The sequence below is a fragment of the Excalfactoria chinensis genome, chromosome 8 (genome assembly GCF_039878825.1).
Source record: "Excalfactoria chinensis isolate bCotChi1 chromosome 8, bCotChi1.hap2, whole genome shotgun sequence".
Taxonomy (NCBI): domain Eukaryota; kingdom Metazoa; phylum Chordata; class Aves; order Galliformes; family Phasianidae; genus Excalfactoria; species Excalfactoria chinensis.
The window spans coordinates 27,397,149-27,416,547 of NC_092832.1; the positions used below are offsets into that span (position 1 = coordinate 27,397,149).

The 19,399-nt window shown below is 47.0% G+C and overlaps 1 protein-coding gene across 2 annotated transcripts in view; it reads right to left on the reverse strand.

Moving 5' to 3' along the window:
* NEGR1 (neuronal growth regulator 1) overlaps positions 1–19,399 on the reverse strand; it is a 184,840-nt gene that overhangs the window by 33,475 nt on the left and 131,966 nt on the right. Inside the window, exon 7 of one of the 2 annotated variants that reach the window (XM_072343234.1) lies at positions 6,074–6,115. The exons of the other annotated variant lie outside the window; for it this stretch is intronic. Within the exon in view, the coding sequence (XP_072199335.1) occupies positions 6,074–6,115 (42 nt within the window). The remainder of the gene's footprint in view (positions 1–6,073; positions 6,116–19,399) is intronic. 2 annotated transcript variants of the gene reach the window in all.

Sequence of the window (19,399 nt, forward strand, 5' to 3'; positions counted from 1 at the left end):
TGCTCTCCGGGCAGTAGTAAAGGCAGGTAGGGATGAAAGAAAGCGTTCCACATTTTGCTTCCCCTGACCTCCCTGGGAATTAAGGGTGCCTTCAGAGGCACAGCTCTGCGTGCACGCCCTAAGCCATGCCTTTCCAAAGAGCTATGCTTTCAGGGAGACAGAGGTGGGCCTGCAGTCATTTCAAAGGGCCTCTGATATTATTGGAGACACTAGTGGCTCCACACAGAATCCATTATTCTTCCGAACTGTACCGCATATAAGCCTTAAGCTGCAAAAATTCACGTTGCTACAAAATGAACCTTCCACACATCTCAGTGAGACCTGAGGAGCAATAATCTGCATTTACCAGACAGAGGGTTTCTACCTCTTTGTCAAACACATCTCCTCCTTCATCTACAATGAAACACTATAACAGGAGGCCACAGGTATGGAAACCTAACAAACAGCATTACAGGCACTGCCTACTCTCAGAACGTCTCAATAACTCGAGTGCTTTGCTATAACAATTTACTGCAGACTATTCAAATTACGTGCTGTTTTCCTATTATAAAATCCATACCCTGCTCATTCAAGTGAACATGCTCTTGATCTTTCAAAACAGAGTTGTTCTCTGAATTGCCTCAGTTTGGCAGAAAACTGATTCAGTGTGGTCTCATACACCGTGCCTGTTGAATAAGGAGGCTGAATGGTAGGCAATCACCGCAGTTGCAATCAGAGATATTAAGGAGGGTACATTCTATCAATAGTTTCTTGCAGAGATGCATCCTTATTATTTGGAATGTGATTGAGAGAGAAATGCACACAGAGACGGACCCTGACAATGAGAGAGATGCACATACAGGAACAGACCATACAAACCACAGAACAACTACAAGGTGGATTTTCCTTGTGAACCTTATTAGTTCAGGGGAGTAGCACACAATAAATTGGGCGTGAGGTGTTTCCTCCCACTTCTACAGGAGTTCCTAAATGGACGCAGGGTTCCTGTGAAGGCCTGCTACTCAAAGACAGAAACTCATGGTGTTACTGCGGTCACACTGAGTGCTGCCCTATATCTGTGAAAGGAGATTGTCCATTTTTCAGTAGCGACATCATAAGCTTACACCTGCACTTGGAATGAAGCAAAGGTCACAGCGTTGAAGGGCACCATACAGGTGGTTTGTGTACATAATATGACCTCTGTAGGTGAGGTGCTGAGCCCTGGGCAGCCCCAAGCACAGCGTCTGTTCTGTTCAGCACACAGCTTCACCAGTGGGTCACCCAGTGTGCCTCCACCAGAGGCACCTTGCTGTGCATGGGAGGAAGGTCATCACCTATTGTGGAGTTCGGCACAAAAGCCAAGGCTAAAACCAGGATGGCATCACTCTGGGAGCAGCAACAGCTCGTGATAAACCAGTCTGTGTTTTACTATTCAAAGCTGCTGAATAAGCCTTCTATGACTGCACTCCTTGAAGGACATGGTGTGGCCCAAATACCACATCTGTTTTCCCTGTGACTCTTCTATTCAACACAGAAGGTGCTATTGGAAGAAAAAACTGCATCATGCCATCTTTCTCAGGATTGGCTGCTTAGGATTTCACCAGGAAAGTTTAGAGAAGGACCCAACTACTTAAAGACCAGGTTGGTAGAGTGGATCCTGTGGCTGGTATTAAGATAAAGCAGCAGCTATGACTTCAGTCATTGGGTTCAGAGTAAGGAAGTGTCTGATCCTGTTATCTCTGGGTGCTGGTTTCCATCCAGCATAGCTGGAGATCTTACTGGCAACTGCATCAAAACGTCCACGTTGCACAGATACTCCAAACGCAGCTGCCAAGAAACTGCAGTTTCCATTTGGAGAATTTCAGACAGGGAGAAGACAAGAAAAGCAGCACAGCCTGGGATGAGGCTGGAAGGAAGCCAGGATCTTTTTCCCCCACTCAAAACTCAATAGTCCTGCATTTGAATTTCGGTAAAACTGACACATTCATGGAGTTTTCAAATGAGTATTTTCTGACAAGTCCCCTATCCTCCCTCCCTCCCCCTCCACCCTCCCTCCTGCAACAGCCCAGAGCTGTCAGCCCCCTCCCAGCCAGCTGGAGCCTTTTTGATATTCTGGGCAGTTGGGACCCTCCCTGAAGCTATATATATTCAGTTATATGTACACTTTAAAGTTCTACACATGGCTACACATCTCATCTAGATGGATATATGCATATTTATTCCTCTGTGAATTACTGTAGCCAGCCAATTCCGGCTGATAAACCTTCTCATAAAACATACCCTGTGTGATAAATAAAAACAAAGACTGCTCTCTTTGTGCTAATGAATCACATTCTGGAATCCCCCGCTTCTCTTTGCTTGTTCACAACATGTCTGTATATATGGGTTCTTCTGGAGCAGCCCTACTGCCTCGCAGTGTCACAGCTCAGCCTGGGAGACCCATACTTGCATCACTGTGCCTTTCCAGTGCAGCCCTGCAGATGGGTGATGCTGCGAGAGTGAAGTTGCAGACCAGACCTGAGAGCCACCAAACACAGAAGGCCCTGGTTTGCCCCCTGCCAGGCATGCAAGACCATCCTCCCAGCATTTCCTGGGCAACATGGATGGAGAAGGTTGTGGGTCCCTACCTGCCTTAAACACTCCCTGACCCTTTCACTTTCTGCAGGCATCATTTCAAAGATGCCCCTGCACGGCTCTCCTGGCACTTCACAGCGTGCTGCTTGGTTAAAGTGGGATATCTGATTAAAATGCTCAGCGTATCTCATACTGCAGTACTTGAGCACTCCCCACTATTGCACGAAGCCCCACTGAGCATCGCAACTGCTCCACCACTGCTGTGGGTGCTGCTTTGTGGGGGAGCTCTTTAATTATTTAAGGTTTAAGGTTTCACCCCTTGGCAGAAGGCAACAGGCAGAGTAATATCAGGAGAAATCTCTCCCATTTTAGATCCAGGTTTAATAAGCGAGGAATCAACAGACTAACAGTGACCTATTTCCAATCCTATTTCTCAGCTGATAGAAAGTAGCCCTTCTGATATGAAATGATACATCTGCTCAGCAAGCACTGAGCAATGCACTTCTGCAACGACGCAGACATAAAATATAGGAGAATGCTGTGGAGAGCACACTGTGAGTAGCCTGAAACATGTATTTTACTTAAACAGAAATGCTTCCCTAATTCCACAGGTTGTGAGGATGCAGCTTTCACAGAACATTTCTGAGATGCGAGTCCACCCATTTGTAACAGCAGTAAATACAATGCTGGTAAGGCAGCAATTTTCCCACAGCGTACCCAGCATGTAATGCAGAGCGTTCCTGACTGAACAACACGCTGCTGTGCTGCTCAGTCCTGCAGCAACACAATGCTGCACAATATGGGCCAAACACACACACCGACTCCTTCAGGCAGAGAAAACTGTGCTGGAATTTCCCACCTGCCCGCTGTTCTGGGGAATGGCCGCTCTGGCCACCTGCCCTCATGCAGGACTCTCTAGCACGACATGCACGGTGCTTTTATCATGTAAAGATACAACTAACAGTGAGAAATGGTGCTACAAAGGTTGAGATTCAGAGTCCAACTCTATAGATCTACCATAGGCAAATCATTTATTGATCAAAGCAGAAACTGCAACTTCATGAGAACAAAAATAAGGGAGCTGACATGTTTTCTATTAAAAAACAGAGCATGCTTGGAAGCGGGTATTATTTTGGCATTCTGGCATCTTAAAACGCATTAGATATGCGGGGAGGCAAATCAGGGAGAAGTAACCCAAGTTCAAGGAGCCATCCAGCCTGCCCAGAGTGCTCACTTAAACACAGCTTTTGTTCTTGAGAATATTAAATAACCCACAGCCCTCTCTCTCCAAGCCCAATTTTTATAAAAGCACCTCATAACGTGTGAAATCATTAATCAAAGGAGATTTCTCAATTATTCTCTCTGACCTGTCAACGTTACTTATTTAGTCGGCGTTAAGAATTCAGCAGCATCTTCAAAAGCTTCTCCAGACACCACCTGTGAACTAATTACACTAAAGGATGGGGGGATCTGGAACGAACCGCAGCTCCTGGCAGTGGCTGACAAAAGAGGTAATAACCGTGGCCCCAATCTTTTAACTTCCGCAGCTAATTTGGTGCACATCTCAGAAAGGAAAAGTAAACTCCCACATGTCCCAGAGGTGGAAGGCACAGTGCGGAACCACAGCTCCCAAACACACTTGGAACAGTTTGAAGCTCATTCTCTGAGCAGAAAGGGATCTTTAGGGATTTTTTCTTTCAACACAATGGTTTTGATGGGCAACCGTTGAAAGACAGTTTGAGGCTGCTGTCACATGGCTTACAAACAGCTGGAAAATGTCACAAAACTTCTGTGATAGAACTTCACACACATATCTTGGAAATCATTTTTAACAACAGAAGTTTTACAATGGCAGTCATTACTCAGAATAATTATCTGGAATATGAGAAGGAAAATTAACTGGGAGAAAGGTCTGTGACGCTTCCATTGCTGCCTCACTGCAGCCTTCCCCGCTCTCAGCCAGCTCAAAGAAAAGCATTACTCCAGAATAATGGCATTATTGATACCATCTTCCAGTTCCGCAAGATGGAATATGGGAAGGTAGGCATCCAAAATACTGCTAAATGATTCCAGTGTTCAACAGCTACAGCTCTTATTTCATTGCAGTCATCACACAGAGTGTTCTGTGCCACCATCCGCCCCCTGCCATCCTGCAGCACACACAGACTCACGTTCTGACACTGGAAACTCTTCAGTTGCCTCTGCAGCTGTAGTGCCAGCACTGTTGCTACAGAGCTCTATCTGGATATTTACCAGACTTAAATTAGGTACAGGGAATATCAAAGCAACCTTTCACTACATAAGGCAACCAGTACAGCTCAATAGCAGTGCCACTGCTGACGCTGTGTTGATTTCTGGGAGCAGAGTGATACTCAGCCCTAATTTTTATCCTGTTTGGGAGCTTCTCTTTCACCTCTTGCTGGTGTCTTTCAGGAGAACAAATGTTTTTCAGCCGCACATGGACCTTAGAGTCCTTCCCTCAGCCCTTTCAAGGCAGACCAGCTCACATGCTCCATACCATCACAGCCCATCTTCTTCCAAAGTTTTCCTCCATTACATTGAAAATGTCACATTCTTCATTTCACTCTGTACTTCAAATACAGATCTCTCGATCACACGCTCTCATAGTAAAGAGAAGGATTGATATAAGAGGATGACATTCTTTTTCACCCCCCATCTTCATTCTGCTCCCCAGTGCCTGAGCACTGCACACCTTACCCCACTGTGCATGGGGAAATCACATTCCCCTGGCTGGTCTGATGCTGCTGTCACATCCTGGGAATACATTTAACACAGAGGAATGGGAACCAGAGCAGAGCATGTGAGATTTGTGACTTACCCAGCCCAGAACCTTTGGGAAATGGTTGGCAATACTCTTCCAGCAGTTAGGGAGCTTTGGGCATCCCCTGCCTGATCCCCTGTGCTGGGCTGACCAGAACTACCATGTGATGCCAAGGGGAAATGGAAGCCCCAAGAACACAAGGAGCTCCCATGCACAGCCAGGACCTCCTGCAGTTGGTCAAGCACAAGGGCAGGATTTGCAACTCATTGGGAACACCTTCTGGCACCCTATAGCAAGAGAGGGTCTCACAGCAGCGACCCAGAGCCATCCTATGGGCCATTCAGCGGCAATACAACAACATACAAGCCTCAAACGTGCACAATCACAGAAAGAACAGCCAGGTTATCACAAAAACACCACAACAACAACACACACGGCTGCATTGCCCTGTGCACATCTACTGCACAGCCCTGGGGCAGAGAAGGAGTGGGAGAGGGAGTGCAGGGATGCGAAGAGGAAAAGGTTTCTCAGCAGGGGAAACATAAGAACAGAACAAAACACAGGAGTCTGGAGGAAAGACAAATCAATGGATGCACAGAGACAGAAAGGAGACAGCCCGGCACTACCACAACAGAACTGCCCGTTATCAATCCCTGCTATTGATATGGCAATGCATCAGTCCCGGTTCCTGGAGAAAAAGTACCCAAACATACTCTGTGAATGTATGTGGATACTGACCTGGGCTTGAGACAGGACTAGAGGTAGTAGGCTCAATTATTTCTACAAAAAGGGAAAAGGAAAACAAAAAAAGAAAAGGAAAAAAAGAACATTTGGGCATTAATCACACACGGAAGACAAATACAGAATGAGACAGCAAACAGTCATGCAACAGACACAAACGACAACTTATTCACAGAGCTGGTGGCCATGGCAGCATGCAGGTCGTGTCTGCCCAGTGCACACCATGCCTGCCCAACACTTCCTTCCTGTTCCCACAAAGTGCAGTTTGAGGGCTCCAGATGTGCACGTGTCAGCTGCCCCTCTTTGCACAGCTGCCCCTCTTTGCACAGCTGCCCCTCTTTGCACAGCTGCCCCTCTTTGCACAGCTGCCCCTCTTTGCACAGCTGCCCCTCTTTGCACAGCTGCCCCTCTTTGCACAGCTGCCCCTCTTTGCACAGCTGCCCCTCTTTGCACAGCTGCCCCTCTTTGCACAGCTGCCCCTCTTTGCACAGCTGCCCCTCTTTGCACAGCTGCCCCTCTTTGCACAGCTGCCCCTCTTTGCACAGCTGCCCCTCTTTGCACAGCTGCCCCTCTTTGCACAGCTGCCCCTCTTTGCACAGCTGCCCCTCTTTGCACAGCTGCCCCTCTTTGCACAGCTGCCCCTCTTTGCACAGCTGCCCCTCTTTGCACAGCTGCCCCTCTTTGCACAGCTGCCCCTCTTTGCACAGCTGCCCCTCTTTGCACAGCTGCCCCTCTTTGCACAGCTGCCCCTCTTTGCACAGCTGCCCCTCTTTGCACAGCTGCCCCTCTTTGCACAGCTGCCCCTCTTTGCACAGCTGCCCCTCTTTGCACAGCTGCCCCTCTTTGCACAGCTGCCCCTCTTTGCACAGCTGCCCCTCTTTGCACAGCTGCCCCTCTTTGCACAGCTGCCCCTCTTTGCACAGCTGCCCCTCTTTGCACAGCTGCCCCTCTTTGCACAGCTGCCCCTCTTTGCACAGCTGCCCCTCTTTGCACAGCTGCCCCTCTTTGCACAGCTGCCCCTCTTTGCACAGCTGCCCCTCTTTGCACAGCTGCCCCTCTTTGCACAGCTGCCCCTCTTTGCACAGCTGCCCCTCTTTGCACAGCTGCCCCTCTTTGCACAGCTGCCCCTCTTTGCACAGCTGCCCCTCTTTGCACAGCTGCCCCTCTTTGCACAGCTGCCCCTCTTTGCACAGCTGCCCCTCTTTGCACAGCTGCCCCTCTTTGCACAGCTGCCCCTCTTTGCACAGCTGCCCCTCTTTGCACAGCTGCCCCTCTTTGCACAGCTGCCCCTCTTTGCACAGCTGCCCCTCTTTGCACAGCTGCCCTTGGAGCCCCCCAGCTCAGACACATTTCTCCTGGGAAATACTGAAGCCTGCCTGGAAAAAAGTTTTTTTTCTGCTCCATTTATCGAAGGTAGTTTGTTATGATGAATATAAGCACAGTTAACAATGTTGAACAAAGACTGTTTTTAAGGAATAGTCTTGTGCTTTAGCGAACTCTTATAAATGCTCATCTTTTTAATTATTGTATTCTTTCCACAAGAAAACATTGATCAGAAACACTGAAGGTATTTTGGAGATGTTTACTTCACCTGGGGCAACCATGACAGGCAATGGGAAAAGTTAACAAGGGGCCAAAGCTCTCCAGCATTCAGCTTAATGAAACAATCATCTGTGGATTCTGTTATAATTGTACTTTAGAATTCATTATTCCGTGCCCTTTTATTAGCTATGTATAGCGTTATGCAAAATGAAATACCAGTCCCAATCAATCTCACACAGAAGCAAGCTACCATTTCAATGCAGCAATTCAATAACCGTAATGAAAAAGATTTAACGAAATTACCAACCTCCAAAGATCATTGACCATACCTTGACAGTAACAAGGAACTAATGGAACCAGAAGCCAGCCAGCCCCACGTGAGGGGCAGCTAACAGCAGCAGCTCTGAGCACAAGCTCCACGCTCACCCAGTTTCACCTTTTTTTCTCCCCAGGAAGTACTTTCTGGCTTAATATGATGTCCAAACAATTCTAAGCACAGTAACTGCTGGACGTGGTCCCCAAAAAACGTTGTACAGTTTCCTGACCAAATTACCAACATGAATAATTCTGCTCATACAGATCAACGTTTCTCATCTTAAAAACATTTATTTGCCCCCTTGACCAATGCATCGGTGCTGACATCCAAATCACTTATAAAATATTGCACAGGCACCAAGCAATCACAGAAAGATACAGGTGATTACAGTGAGAGCAGGGCTGGTCTCTTCTCACTGGTGACAGGACCAGGGGAGGTTTAGGTTGGATATCGGGAAGTTGTTAAGCACTGCAATGGGATGCACAGGGAGGTGGTTGAGTCCCCATCCCTGGATGTGTTTAAAGACTGTGTGGATGAGGTGCTCAGCGACAGGATGTGATTAGCAGAGGGTTGTTAGAGTTTGGGCAGTGTGGCTGGGTTGCAGTTGGTCTTGGTGATCTTTAAGGTCTTTTCCAACCTGTGCAATTCTATGACTCGGTGATTTAAATAAGGATGCATGGTGATGTCTGATGAGCTCCACTGATTCCAGCAATGTTTCATTCTCCATGCAAACCCCAGGGCTCTGTTACTTGGCACAGAGAGAAGGCTGTGCAGCCCTACCCGCAGGTTGGAGTTAACCTGCCTAACCCCAGTTCTGCCTTCTGGGCAGCAAACTTGCTGCCTTGCTTTTTATTCCTTGAATTATGGATGACTGCTCAAAACACATTTTGGAACAAGCTGAAGTTTAGGACCCAGGAAGAACCCAAAGGCCTCACCCCAGGGCTCACAGTGCTGCAGAGCTGCAGGAGACGGAGGGCACGAGCAGCAGCAGTGACTGCAGAGCTTCTGGTGCCTCTCAGCACTTCAAGGAAGCTCAAGGCCAAGCAGCTCCTCACTGCTAGAGACCAACACACGCATTCACAGAAGCACCTTGCTATTTTAAAACAATATCTATACAAGCTGGGACCAAAGAGACCAAACCCAGCATGCCGCCTCGCTGTTGTGGTTGGACTTGGTGATCTTACTGTTTTTTTCCAACCTTAACAATTCCACATCCCTGCAAAGTGTGGCACTTTGGAGCAGCACAATGCCACAGTGCCCCAGCCAGCAGCAGCACCTTGGGATGGAGACAACATTGCTGAGGGCTGGGAAGAGGAAAGTGGGAAGAAGCCAAGAGGTCTCCCACTATGGGACAAGAAAGAAAATGAGGCAGTACAGACAGCCCAGCAAAAGCAACATCAGACTGCAGCTGGATTAGGAGCACTGAAGGAGCACACATATTCCTATTTATGTACACTGGCTTTGACACACACTGTATGAGAACTCCCACCTTTATGATGTGTTTTACTACAGGATGTCTGGTTGGAGAGCTGCTCGTTCAGAGCACCTTCCCTAACAAGAGTGCAATTTCTAACTCTGAAACAGTGCCACAACACACCGCTACCAGGCGAGCGCTTCTAGAGGCCACAGAGAGCATTTTGCAGCAAGGGAATACAAGAAGCTTTTTTGTTTGTTTCAGTCTGCATCAGTAAAAGCATCGGATTTTGATATAATAATATTTAGACTTCTCACGTATTGGAGAAATCAATAACTGGTCCAAAATACCACTCCCCGTTTAATACTAACACATGTATTAATTGGAAAAAAACCCTCATAACTGTTTCCCTCTATGGCCTTTGATAATTAAGCAGGCTTATTTAATCTCATCTCCCCTGGGCTATGTCAGCTATGCTAAAGATTAATGATTTATTTTGAAATAAAGCTCCTTAAGCCTGGGTAAGCCAAGGAGTGTTTGAGAACAACACTACAAGGAAAATGGAAAAACTTCTTTAATAATAAATCTTTTGGATGGAAAGTGCAAGCGGGCTGGGGAGAGACGTGCCCTTAATTTATTCTGGGCCTTTTACTCACCATTAATATCCTGCAATTACAATTTGAGCTCTTTTAGAGGTTTGAGTTATTGCACCTTAATTGCCAAGAGATGGTTTATTTTATTTAAGTCGTTTGTTCCCTTATTATGGGATGACAAGCGTTTAATAGCTCAGAGCCCAGGAGACACGTAGAGAAAACATCACCTTTGAATCTGAAACCTGCAGTCGCTGAGCAGTTGATTCATTCTGTCCTTTGTGCCATCCTACCCACCACCACAACACTACATTGCTCTGACTAGAGTTCTAACATGAGAGAAAACACAGCAATGAGAGCAGAGCAGCAAGGTCCCAGGCTGCAGTAAATGAGGGTTAACTCAAATGCAACAGCCGTAAATACAGGTATAAAGGAAAGAACCTGCTTACCTTGGGAAGGCCTCAAGCAAACAGAGATCTCCAGTGAGATGCTCTCACCTCCACTACCAATACTTATATGAGGGCTGGGAAGGGGTGGATCCTGGCTCCAGCCCTTCTGGTCACTCAGGTGCATTGTGTTGCATTGCACTGCATGCACCTGAGCTCCCCTGCCTTCCCACCAGGTGCTCCATCACTGATTCAGGCCATGACTCAGCATTTCTGCTGCAGATGTCAATACTTTTTTCCCTTCCTCTGTTTAATTTTACTAAGTCCCAACAAGGAAAGCCTCAGTCACCCCTTCTGCAGTCACAGCATGCAGGGCAGCTTTGGCTGTCCCAGCAGAACCCATCAGGACCACTTATCAAAGAAAAAGTCTCCAAGTTACTTGCATGTTTTTAATTGAAGCAAATGAAGAAGGAATGGATCTACTCATGGAGGAGTAAAAAGAGTGCTTACAAGTCCTCCAAAAGCCATTTATAAATGCATCCTTGGGCAGCCTGGTCTGGTATTAAAAGTGGGGGTTGGCGGCCCTGCCTGAAGCCATGGGGGTTGGAGCCTGATGATCCTTGAGGTCCCTTCCAACCCAAGTCATTCTAGGATTCCCTAAGCCCTTTCCATTCTGTTCTAAACAAGCTTATAGAAGAGAGATGCACAGCCACTGTGCAGAGTGAGCAAAAGCACGAACAGGCACACAGCCTCACTGCCAGGGCTGCTACAATGAATATGAACTTCTATACATGTCAAAGGTCTAATGAGGCTGCTAATGAGTCTGCTCCTGCCTGCTGCTGGGTCACCCGTCTGTGATTTCAGCAATAAACCAGGTGAAGAAAAGTGATAAATTTCTCTAATTTCTCATTCCTATCAGCACCTTAATTACACCCACATTGTGAAAGTTACAGGAAATATTCTTGTTTACTTGTTCCGGGTACGCTATCGTAGAGGACAAACAATATTGGTGTATTATTCCTTATGTCCTATTTCAGATTCATTTTTTTTTTTCCCAGGGAATGCGTTAATGATTTTACAGCAGTTGAGACCACAACAAAATGAAGAAAAGGTGACAAAGTGTTGGGGATCCTTTGAGCTCGGTCCTTCATTCATATGTATCCACCAGCACCTGATGAATAATGCAGGCACAGAAATCTGTTAGGAGTTTTGCTGTTCAGAAACACACGATTAGCATTGCGCTCACTCCAACAATTATATTCTTGTTCTCAGAGGTCATCCTTTACATTCACACAACTGTCGCTGTATTTCTGGAAGTAAATAAGGCGAAATAGACCTTAGAGATGCAGCACGGTGCGTACCACAGAGCTGCCCTCTCCTTGTGCTCACGGCAGCATGCCTGCTGCTGATAACAGCCCTGAAGGAATGGCATTGCCAGGTCTATGGTAATAAGCAGCAAGCAGGAAATATGTAATTGAATAAAGCCTGGTCAGGACAGCGGGGTTGTTCTCACACAGAACGGCAATGCTGGCAGCCTGGATGCAGGGCTGTGTGGGATACAGCACCTCACTACTGCATGTGCTCCCGAGGCCTCCCTGGAGACATTCAAAGGCAGGCAGGCTGGATGTGGCTCTGCGTAGCCTGGTTCGGTAGTTGGTGACTCTCTGCACATAGCAGGGGGGTTGGAACCAGATGGACATTGTGGTCCTTTTCAACCCAGGCCATTCTGTGATTGTATGAAAGCTGTCTCTGGGAAGGTGGAAGATCTGCCCTGCCTCAGGAACAGGGGCACAGGTGGCCCTCCCCCCCCAGCATTGCACTGTCACTGCTATAGTCTCTCACCAGCTCCATGCACTGTGCTCTGAGGCCGCCCTGATCGGTGCTGCTCGTCTGCTCCGCTATCTGATCTCGCTGGCATGGCAATTTGTGAATAAGTTATTTAATAATTACTATGTAATTAGAGTTCTACTGATCCCTGATGAACCGAAATCCACAGACAATGCCTATCAAATGAATCATTACAAATCTCTATAAATTACATGGTGGAGTGTGCCAATGCCATGATGAAATTCACAACCGTCTGTAATTTCTGCAGAAGGAAACTTAATTAAGCCGGAGTTACGGTTGCACATCTCCGGACAGAGTTGGAGAAAGAGAACGTTACATGACGTGGATTTGAAATTCTTCAAGGAAAACAGCCCCACAGTGCCATGCGGTGCTCTGCGCCAGCATCCAAAAAGGGGAGAGGAGTGCAATGCCCACCGCAGGCAGGGCCACCAACCTCCACATGTAGTACCAGCCCAGGCTGCCCAGGGCCCCTTCCATGCTGGCCTTGAACACCTCCAGGGATGGACAGGGCACCCACAGCCTCTCTGGGCAGCTGTTCCAGCACCTCACTGCTCTCAAAGTAAAGAACTTTCCCCTCTTGGGAAGAGCTCTTGGGAGCTCTTGGAACCTGAGATCAAGGAGCAAAAGTCTGCAAAAAGCTTATATGGGAACAGCAGATCCAAGCACACACTGCAAGGTGTGAGTGCAGACAGCAACAAATGCTTTGCAAAGTAGCAGGTGAATCAGCCAAAGGCCACATCCCAGCTCAGCCACCCACATGCCCTTGGGGTGCAGGAGGAGTGCAGGTGCCCCTGCACAGTGCTGGCATGGAGCTGCTCTGCAGCTGCACTGCAACAGGGCCTTTGCTGCAGCAAACCTGCAGCCTTAAGTTCATTTCTTCAGCACTGAGGGCAAATCCCTCTGACAAACTCACTAAGCTTCCATGTAGAAATAATTCCAGCTGCCTGTGCTGCTGCTCACTGTGGCGGAGTGCAGCAGAACCCAGCTCAGCTGGGATTTATTGGTGACAAGATCGTACCCATTCATTTCTGGACAGGCCTCATCCCTTGGCCTAAATGGCCTTCTCACAATGCTTTATTGCATTGATTTACATGCAGAGGCAATGCACTCCCAGGTTCCCACTCTGCTCAGCCGCTATTGCTCAAATATTTATACAAGGGCAATTTCCCCGTGCTCTGCTGTCATGTGCAGCAGCACAGCCAGGTCCTACTTCCAGAGCCTCGAACAATAAGAAATGATGAATAACGAGTGTCTCGGTCACTGCTGCAGCACTGCTGCTCTCCTCACCTCTTCCCAGTGTGTGGGTGTACCACTGCATCCAGGAAACTTCCAGGTGCTTTGGGAAAACCTTTGAGCAATGGGTTTTGTAGAGTGTTTTGTACAAAGACCACAAAAAACTCCAGGAGTCCCTCACTCACAGGGCCACCTTCATGCCCTGGAGGTGTGGATCTGCTCAGGTCTGGAGCCATCCTCATGAGGCATCCTAATGCAGACATCCCAGTGCAGTCATGGAATGTATCACAGAATCCTAGAATGGCCTGGGTTGCAAAGGCCCACAATGCTCATCCAGCTCCAACCCTCTGCTGTGTGCAGGGTCACCAACCAGCAGCTCAGGCTGCCCAGAGCCACATCCAGCCTGGCCTTGAATGCCTGCAGGGATGGGGCATCCACAGCCTCCTTGGGCAACCTGTTCCAGTGCCTCACCACACTCCTTGCACTGTGCAGCAGTGCCAGAAGCAGAATGGAAGGGGGGTAAGTAAGGGAGGAATGGGGGTAGGATGAGGAAAGAATGAAGCCTCTCTTGTGCTGTCCAAAGCTTCAGCCTGGTGAGTTCCCACCCTAAGAACATGAGATAACAAATACAGCCAGCTGGCAGAGCTGTGTGGCTCCCCAGTTGTCAAAAGAATGATGAACCTTTCTGAAAGAAAGACTTAAAAAAGGGAATTTGGAAAGAAGGCAAATTCAGAATGAGAACGTATCAGTGTGTGCTGGTGGCTGTGGCAGCTCTCCTTGGTGGGTGTCCTTGGGGGCTTATCAGTGTTACAGCAAACACTGTGCAGATCCGTGGCAGATCCATGGCTCTGGGAAGCCTGGACTGCTGGTTGGTGACCCTGCACACAGCAGCGGGTTGGAACGAGATGATGATTGTGGTCCTTTTCAACCCAGACCATTCAGTGACTCTGTGATTCACTCTATACTGAGGTGCATTTTACTTTAAGGTGGAATTACTTCACAAGATTTGATATTTTCTCTTTCTCTTTTAGAGGCTTATTGGGACACCTCAGCTTTCCATTCTGTAGGGGGCAGACCACAGGGCTCAGCTGTTACTTATGGTGTGAGCTCACCAAAAGGGGCTTAAACCTCAGAATCTGTTGTTATCTCTCCTGCAGAAAGAGACTTCCTTCTGATTTCCTTCATCCCGTGGGTTCTTTGGGTGCCTGGGACTGTGCAGCAGCTTGCAGGGAAATGTAAATAAATGCGGTGGAGATTATCCGTGTCTATTATTTTTAGTAATCTTATTAGAGAACACGTGGCATGATAGATGCAAACAATTCTCTTTTTTTGAGATAAACATGGGTTTCAAGCAGCTGCTACTATTCAATAACCCAGAATTTAGTTGGCAAATCATCCCTCAGTCAGACCAAAGCTGTTTGTGTTGCTGTTGACAAAAAGTAACACAAAACGCAGAGAGAAGCTCTCATCAGGTACTACGAGTGGGATTCGGGCTCTCACCCAAAGAGCAGCAAGCACACAGCGCTGACATCTGGAGTTTCAAATCCATTCCAGGACGTTCATGAAAACTCTTGGTATTCTTGATCAGTATCTGATTCTTCTTCAAAGTCCCGTATTTCTGGCCTGAGCAGCACGTTACATAACGTGGCTCTCCCTTCAGCAGTATATTTTAATGAAGAAGCACTCATTTTCATTCTCCTGACATGGGAATTTTTCATCCTTTGTCTCCTACCAGCGCTTCACAAACCTCCCCCACTGTTCTGCGACCGAGCCTGCAGCCTGCATACCAGATTGAGTCACAAAATGTATTTATGTCGGTATTTATGTCAGTATTTATAACACTTCTCATTTTCCCCCATTTGTTACGCATGTTCCACTTTGGATTTTTCACTTCTTCTCATATGTTAATTTACTTCAACATTTCCTACCCCTTCTGTATCACAAAAAGGAACACCGGTTCAGAAAGAGCCCCGACCTCCCGAGCTCCTCGCCCTCATCAGGGTGCGTTGTAGGGGACTTCCATAGATGACTATGGATGTTTTAATCACCATAATTAGCTGATACTTAGGATGGAAGTTTAGATATGCTGCTAGACATGCTCATAGACATGCTTCAGCCTCTCTGGATTATCATATTGCAGTAGAAATATGTATCTGAAGCATATGGTTACGACTACACAATTTAAGAGTACGAACACAAACTTCACAAAAACTAACACAAAAGGCAAATGCTGTAAGGAGCCATAATAAGGATGAACATAAATTGCTCCCCCTCGGACACAAGCACATTCCTAGGCCTCTAAATGTCAAGGGGAAGCTTGACATTTGATTCATGACTAACATGAATGGAAGATTTGGCCGTTTGACTTATTCTGGGTGAGTACATGAACTCAAGGTGCTGTGTTTTTAACTCTGCTGGGCTCCCTGTCTCAGCACTGCTTTGTGGCACTAATTCCTCAGGCATATCTGTGATGTAAAGAAAGCACTCAGATTTATTTATACGCTGTTCAACTCCCCAGATTCACACATACTGACTAGCTGGGTGGCCATCTCGGGCTCCATCCTTGTTGGGTCACCACTCTCGCAGCACCGAGGCTTCTTTGCTCAGCTTGGACACAGAGAGTAAAGTAAGGACTTCAATGAGAAGCCCCATCAGCCAAGACAGAGCACAGAATAGAACTAAAGCAAAATCTCCTTTGGTCTTAATAGGGGGGTGCAGCACGGACACGAGTTTCCAGATGGAACAACACACCATGACAAGGTCTGACTTGGCTTTGTGGGGGCTGTGTGTTCAGCAAGAGCTGAGTGAGCATTCGGGACACTGGACACCTCTGATGCAAACATCCCTGTGTGGCATCAGCCCTCTGCACTGTGACTTCTACAGGAGACTTTGGGCTTGAGCCAAACATTATTAAATCAAGAAGCATCTATTGATTTACTGCAGCAGTCTTTGAATCAGCTTCTAATGAGTACAGGAGTTTTCACTCACATTCTATGGTTGTATGGATATATCTGTATAATTTTATGTGTCACCCGTCTGGTTGAGACATAACACAAAGCAATGCCAATTTAATTGTGATTTGTCCTACGGACCAGAGGGTGAGAGGTACAATAGTAAACTATTTCTTAGGTAACCGCAGAAAGCTGAAAGTGTGGCCACAAAGGGAATTTCCCGGGAGAGTAAATTTCTTTCTCAAATGTCAGATGTGGAAGGCCAGCCAGAGCTGTTGAGCTAAAACTTAGCAGACCCCTTCATGTGGGCAGACACACAAATTCTCAGTCAATAGAAAGGAATGGCTGAGTTTAATGATGACACTGAATGGTGTGAACATAAGACCCAAGCAGCCAGTGCCATTTACAAAGAGTTAACTTAAAATTTTGGAAGAATATTAATTTTTTGCACTTCAGACATAAAACTCAATTAAAATATTGGCACAGCAGTTTGATTAGGAATCTTTCTGTAGGAACCAGCATACAATGCAACGAACACGTGTAAATGGAGGCACGGTCTGGTGCTCCCTGGCATGCAAACTCTTTGAGACAAGATCATAACCATGCTGTGCTACCGGTAAGCTCACAGTTGGATGCTTATGCAATAAGGTACTTCTGTTTAGCTGCAGCAATTACATTAACACAGAAAATACTGCCACATCCCTCACATGCCTCGCTGTGCTCTCCTTCCCCTTCCTAATGTCACTGCTGACCTTTGCTGCAGCCCTTCACGGCTATTTACATTTTAGAGCAACTACTGATGATACATCTAATTTCTGTATAAGCCACATCCTCCCAATGCTCAGCAGCACCCGTGGGGCACAAAGGCAGCCACTGAAGGACATCATTGCCAGGGCAGTTGCCGGTGATGGGCACGGGTGCTTCTCTATTGCAAGCTTTCTTAAGAAGGTATCCCTTCCCAGGTGAGCTCTTTATAGCACTCATAAAAAGCACTCAGGAGTGCCTAGGAGGTGTGCTTTTAAAATACAACCAAAATACTGCCTTTACCTGAGAATAATCAGATCCCTATCTGCTAGAGACACAATGATTATTTTCATCTGTTGTCTGTGAGGTGACAGCTTGCATCAATCCAGACTTTTGTGGGTGTCTTATCTTGTAGAGACACAGAGATCACATGTTGTTGGGAATTTTATGCCCCTGTGAACTGCCTCTTTCTAAGCAGATTTACAGTTCCTACAGATGTATAGATTAAATCTACATTCGTATTGAAAACATGGGATTTCAGCAGCCACCCCGTGTCCTGCTGTAATGCAGCAAGTGCTCAGGCAGAGGAGACAACCTCCCAGCGTGACCCAGCTTTGATAAAGAACAGCACTCCAGCCCTGGCCCCATGTGCTGGGACATGGAGGGGCTGCATGGGGACAGGGCACATTCCCCTGGGGACATTGCTGCTCCAGTGCTGACCACCACCTCACCTCTGGCTGCTTCTCAGAGTGGTGGCAGAATGAGCCCACCTCGCTGTCAGAGGTTAATGACGGCTCACTCCCTTCACGGTGGCCTTGCAAAGTTATCTGCAGGAAATTGCCTTTTGTCTCAAATTAAAATGGCACCAATTTAAAAGCAAGATCTGCTTAATTATTACTCCATTCTTCATTGGTAAATGAAACCTCATACCCTGAGTCCATACCATAATGCGTTTTCTGCAGAAATTGGATTTAATGAATCAGCAAGTCCATGCCTTACAGGAAAATAATACATTCTTCTTAAGTACCAAATATTCTGGGAATAGCCAAGACAGGCAGCACTACGCATGTGATGAATTAGGCCCATAGATGGCAGGATGGGACCGTCCAACACAGTTCATCTCATGCTGCTGGGGGATCCTGCACATGTACACTCAGCCACAGGACAGGAGCAGCATCAAAACCCCACACATCTAGATGATAGGACGGACTTGGACATGAGTAACTACCAAACTGCCATTTGTTACTTAAAACGCCGCTACTGCTTTGAATTCTTCCCACAAGGCTCAGTTTGTCCATTTTACAGCTGCTAACAAAATAAAATGCAAGCAGCGTTTCATGAGAGAAAATCCCCTCTGCAGTATCAGGGAATCCGTGTTTAAGAGGCCGTTACCTTGGGACACATTTTTTTTTCTCCTCTATGCTAAAAAGAGAGAAACTCTTTTCTATTGATACTAATGCAAAGTCTGAAGAAGGATAAATGCCCCCTCCCATGTCAAACGCTCTTAATTCCCAACTGAAATCCAGATCACCCCTTGGGAACCTCTCCTTGTTTTGATTAGAATCAAAAAGATCGCAGCACGAAGCACACCCCTCCAGCTCAGCCTTTCAGACACACCTCAGCAGCTCCCCCACATCTCAATGGAGTGGTCAGAATCAGACCCACGTTTCAGCGCTTCCTGTCCCTTCCCACACCCACCCCTTCCACCACAGAGAAAACCTGCTGCTGTTGTTTCTAACAAAGCACTTGGCACTTACCTGACGTGTTCACCGTCTGCACTCAGTGCATTGTAACAGTGGGGTGCGTTGTAACAGTGGGCACGTGGCACTTAATCACCCCAGCAAAGAGAGCTGATAGAATCCTGGCAGCAACGGAACTGCTTTGTTCAAAATTAACCCACACCTCTGCTTTACTTTCTCTGAGCTGCAAACCCACCAGATATCTCTTGCTTCTGGTATAATATCCCTCTGTTCTCACTTTTTGCATTTTCTGTTTAAAAGATGTGCTGCATTGTGTTCACTTTGTTAATGATTGCTCAGATCTGAAATGGAACAGAAGGAAAGACCTCACGCTGCCTTCTGTGCATTACACTTCTGTGGTGGTGGTTTAAATATCCCGATAGCACCGACACAGGGGAAGCACAGCAAGAATGAAGCTTTGTGGTCACAAGGTAATAACCCTAGGATTGGAGGAGATGAAAATCTGCACTCCGATTTCCACTAAGGAATATCTTCATGCATGTCTTTCAGTATTATCGCTATGAAAACAGGACAGATTACCACGGAAGTTCAGCTATGAA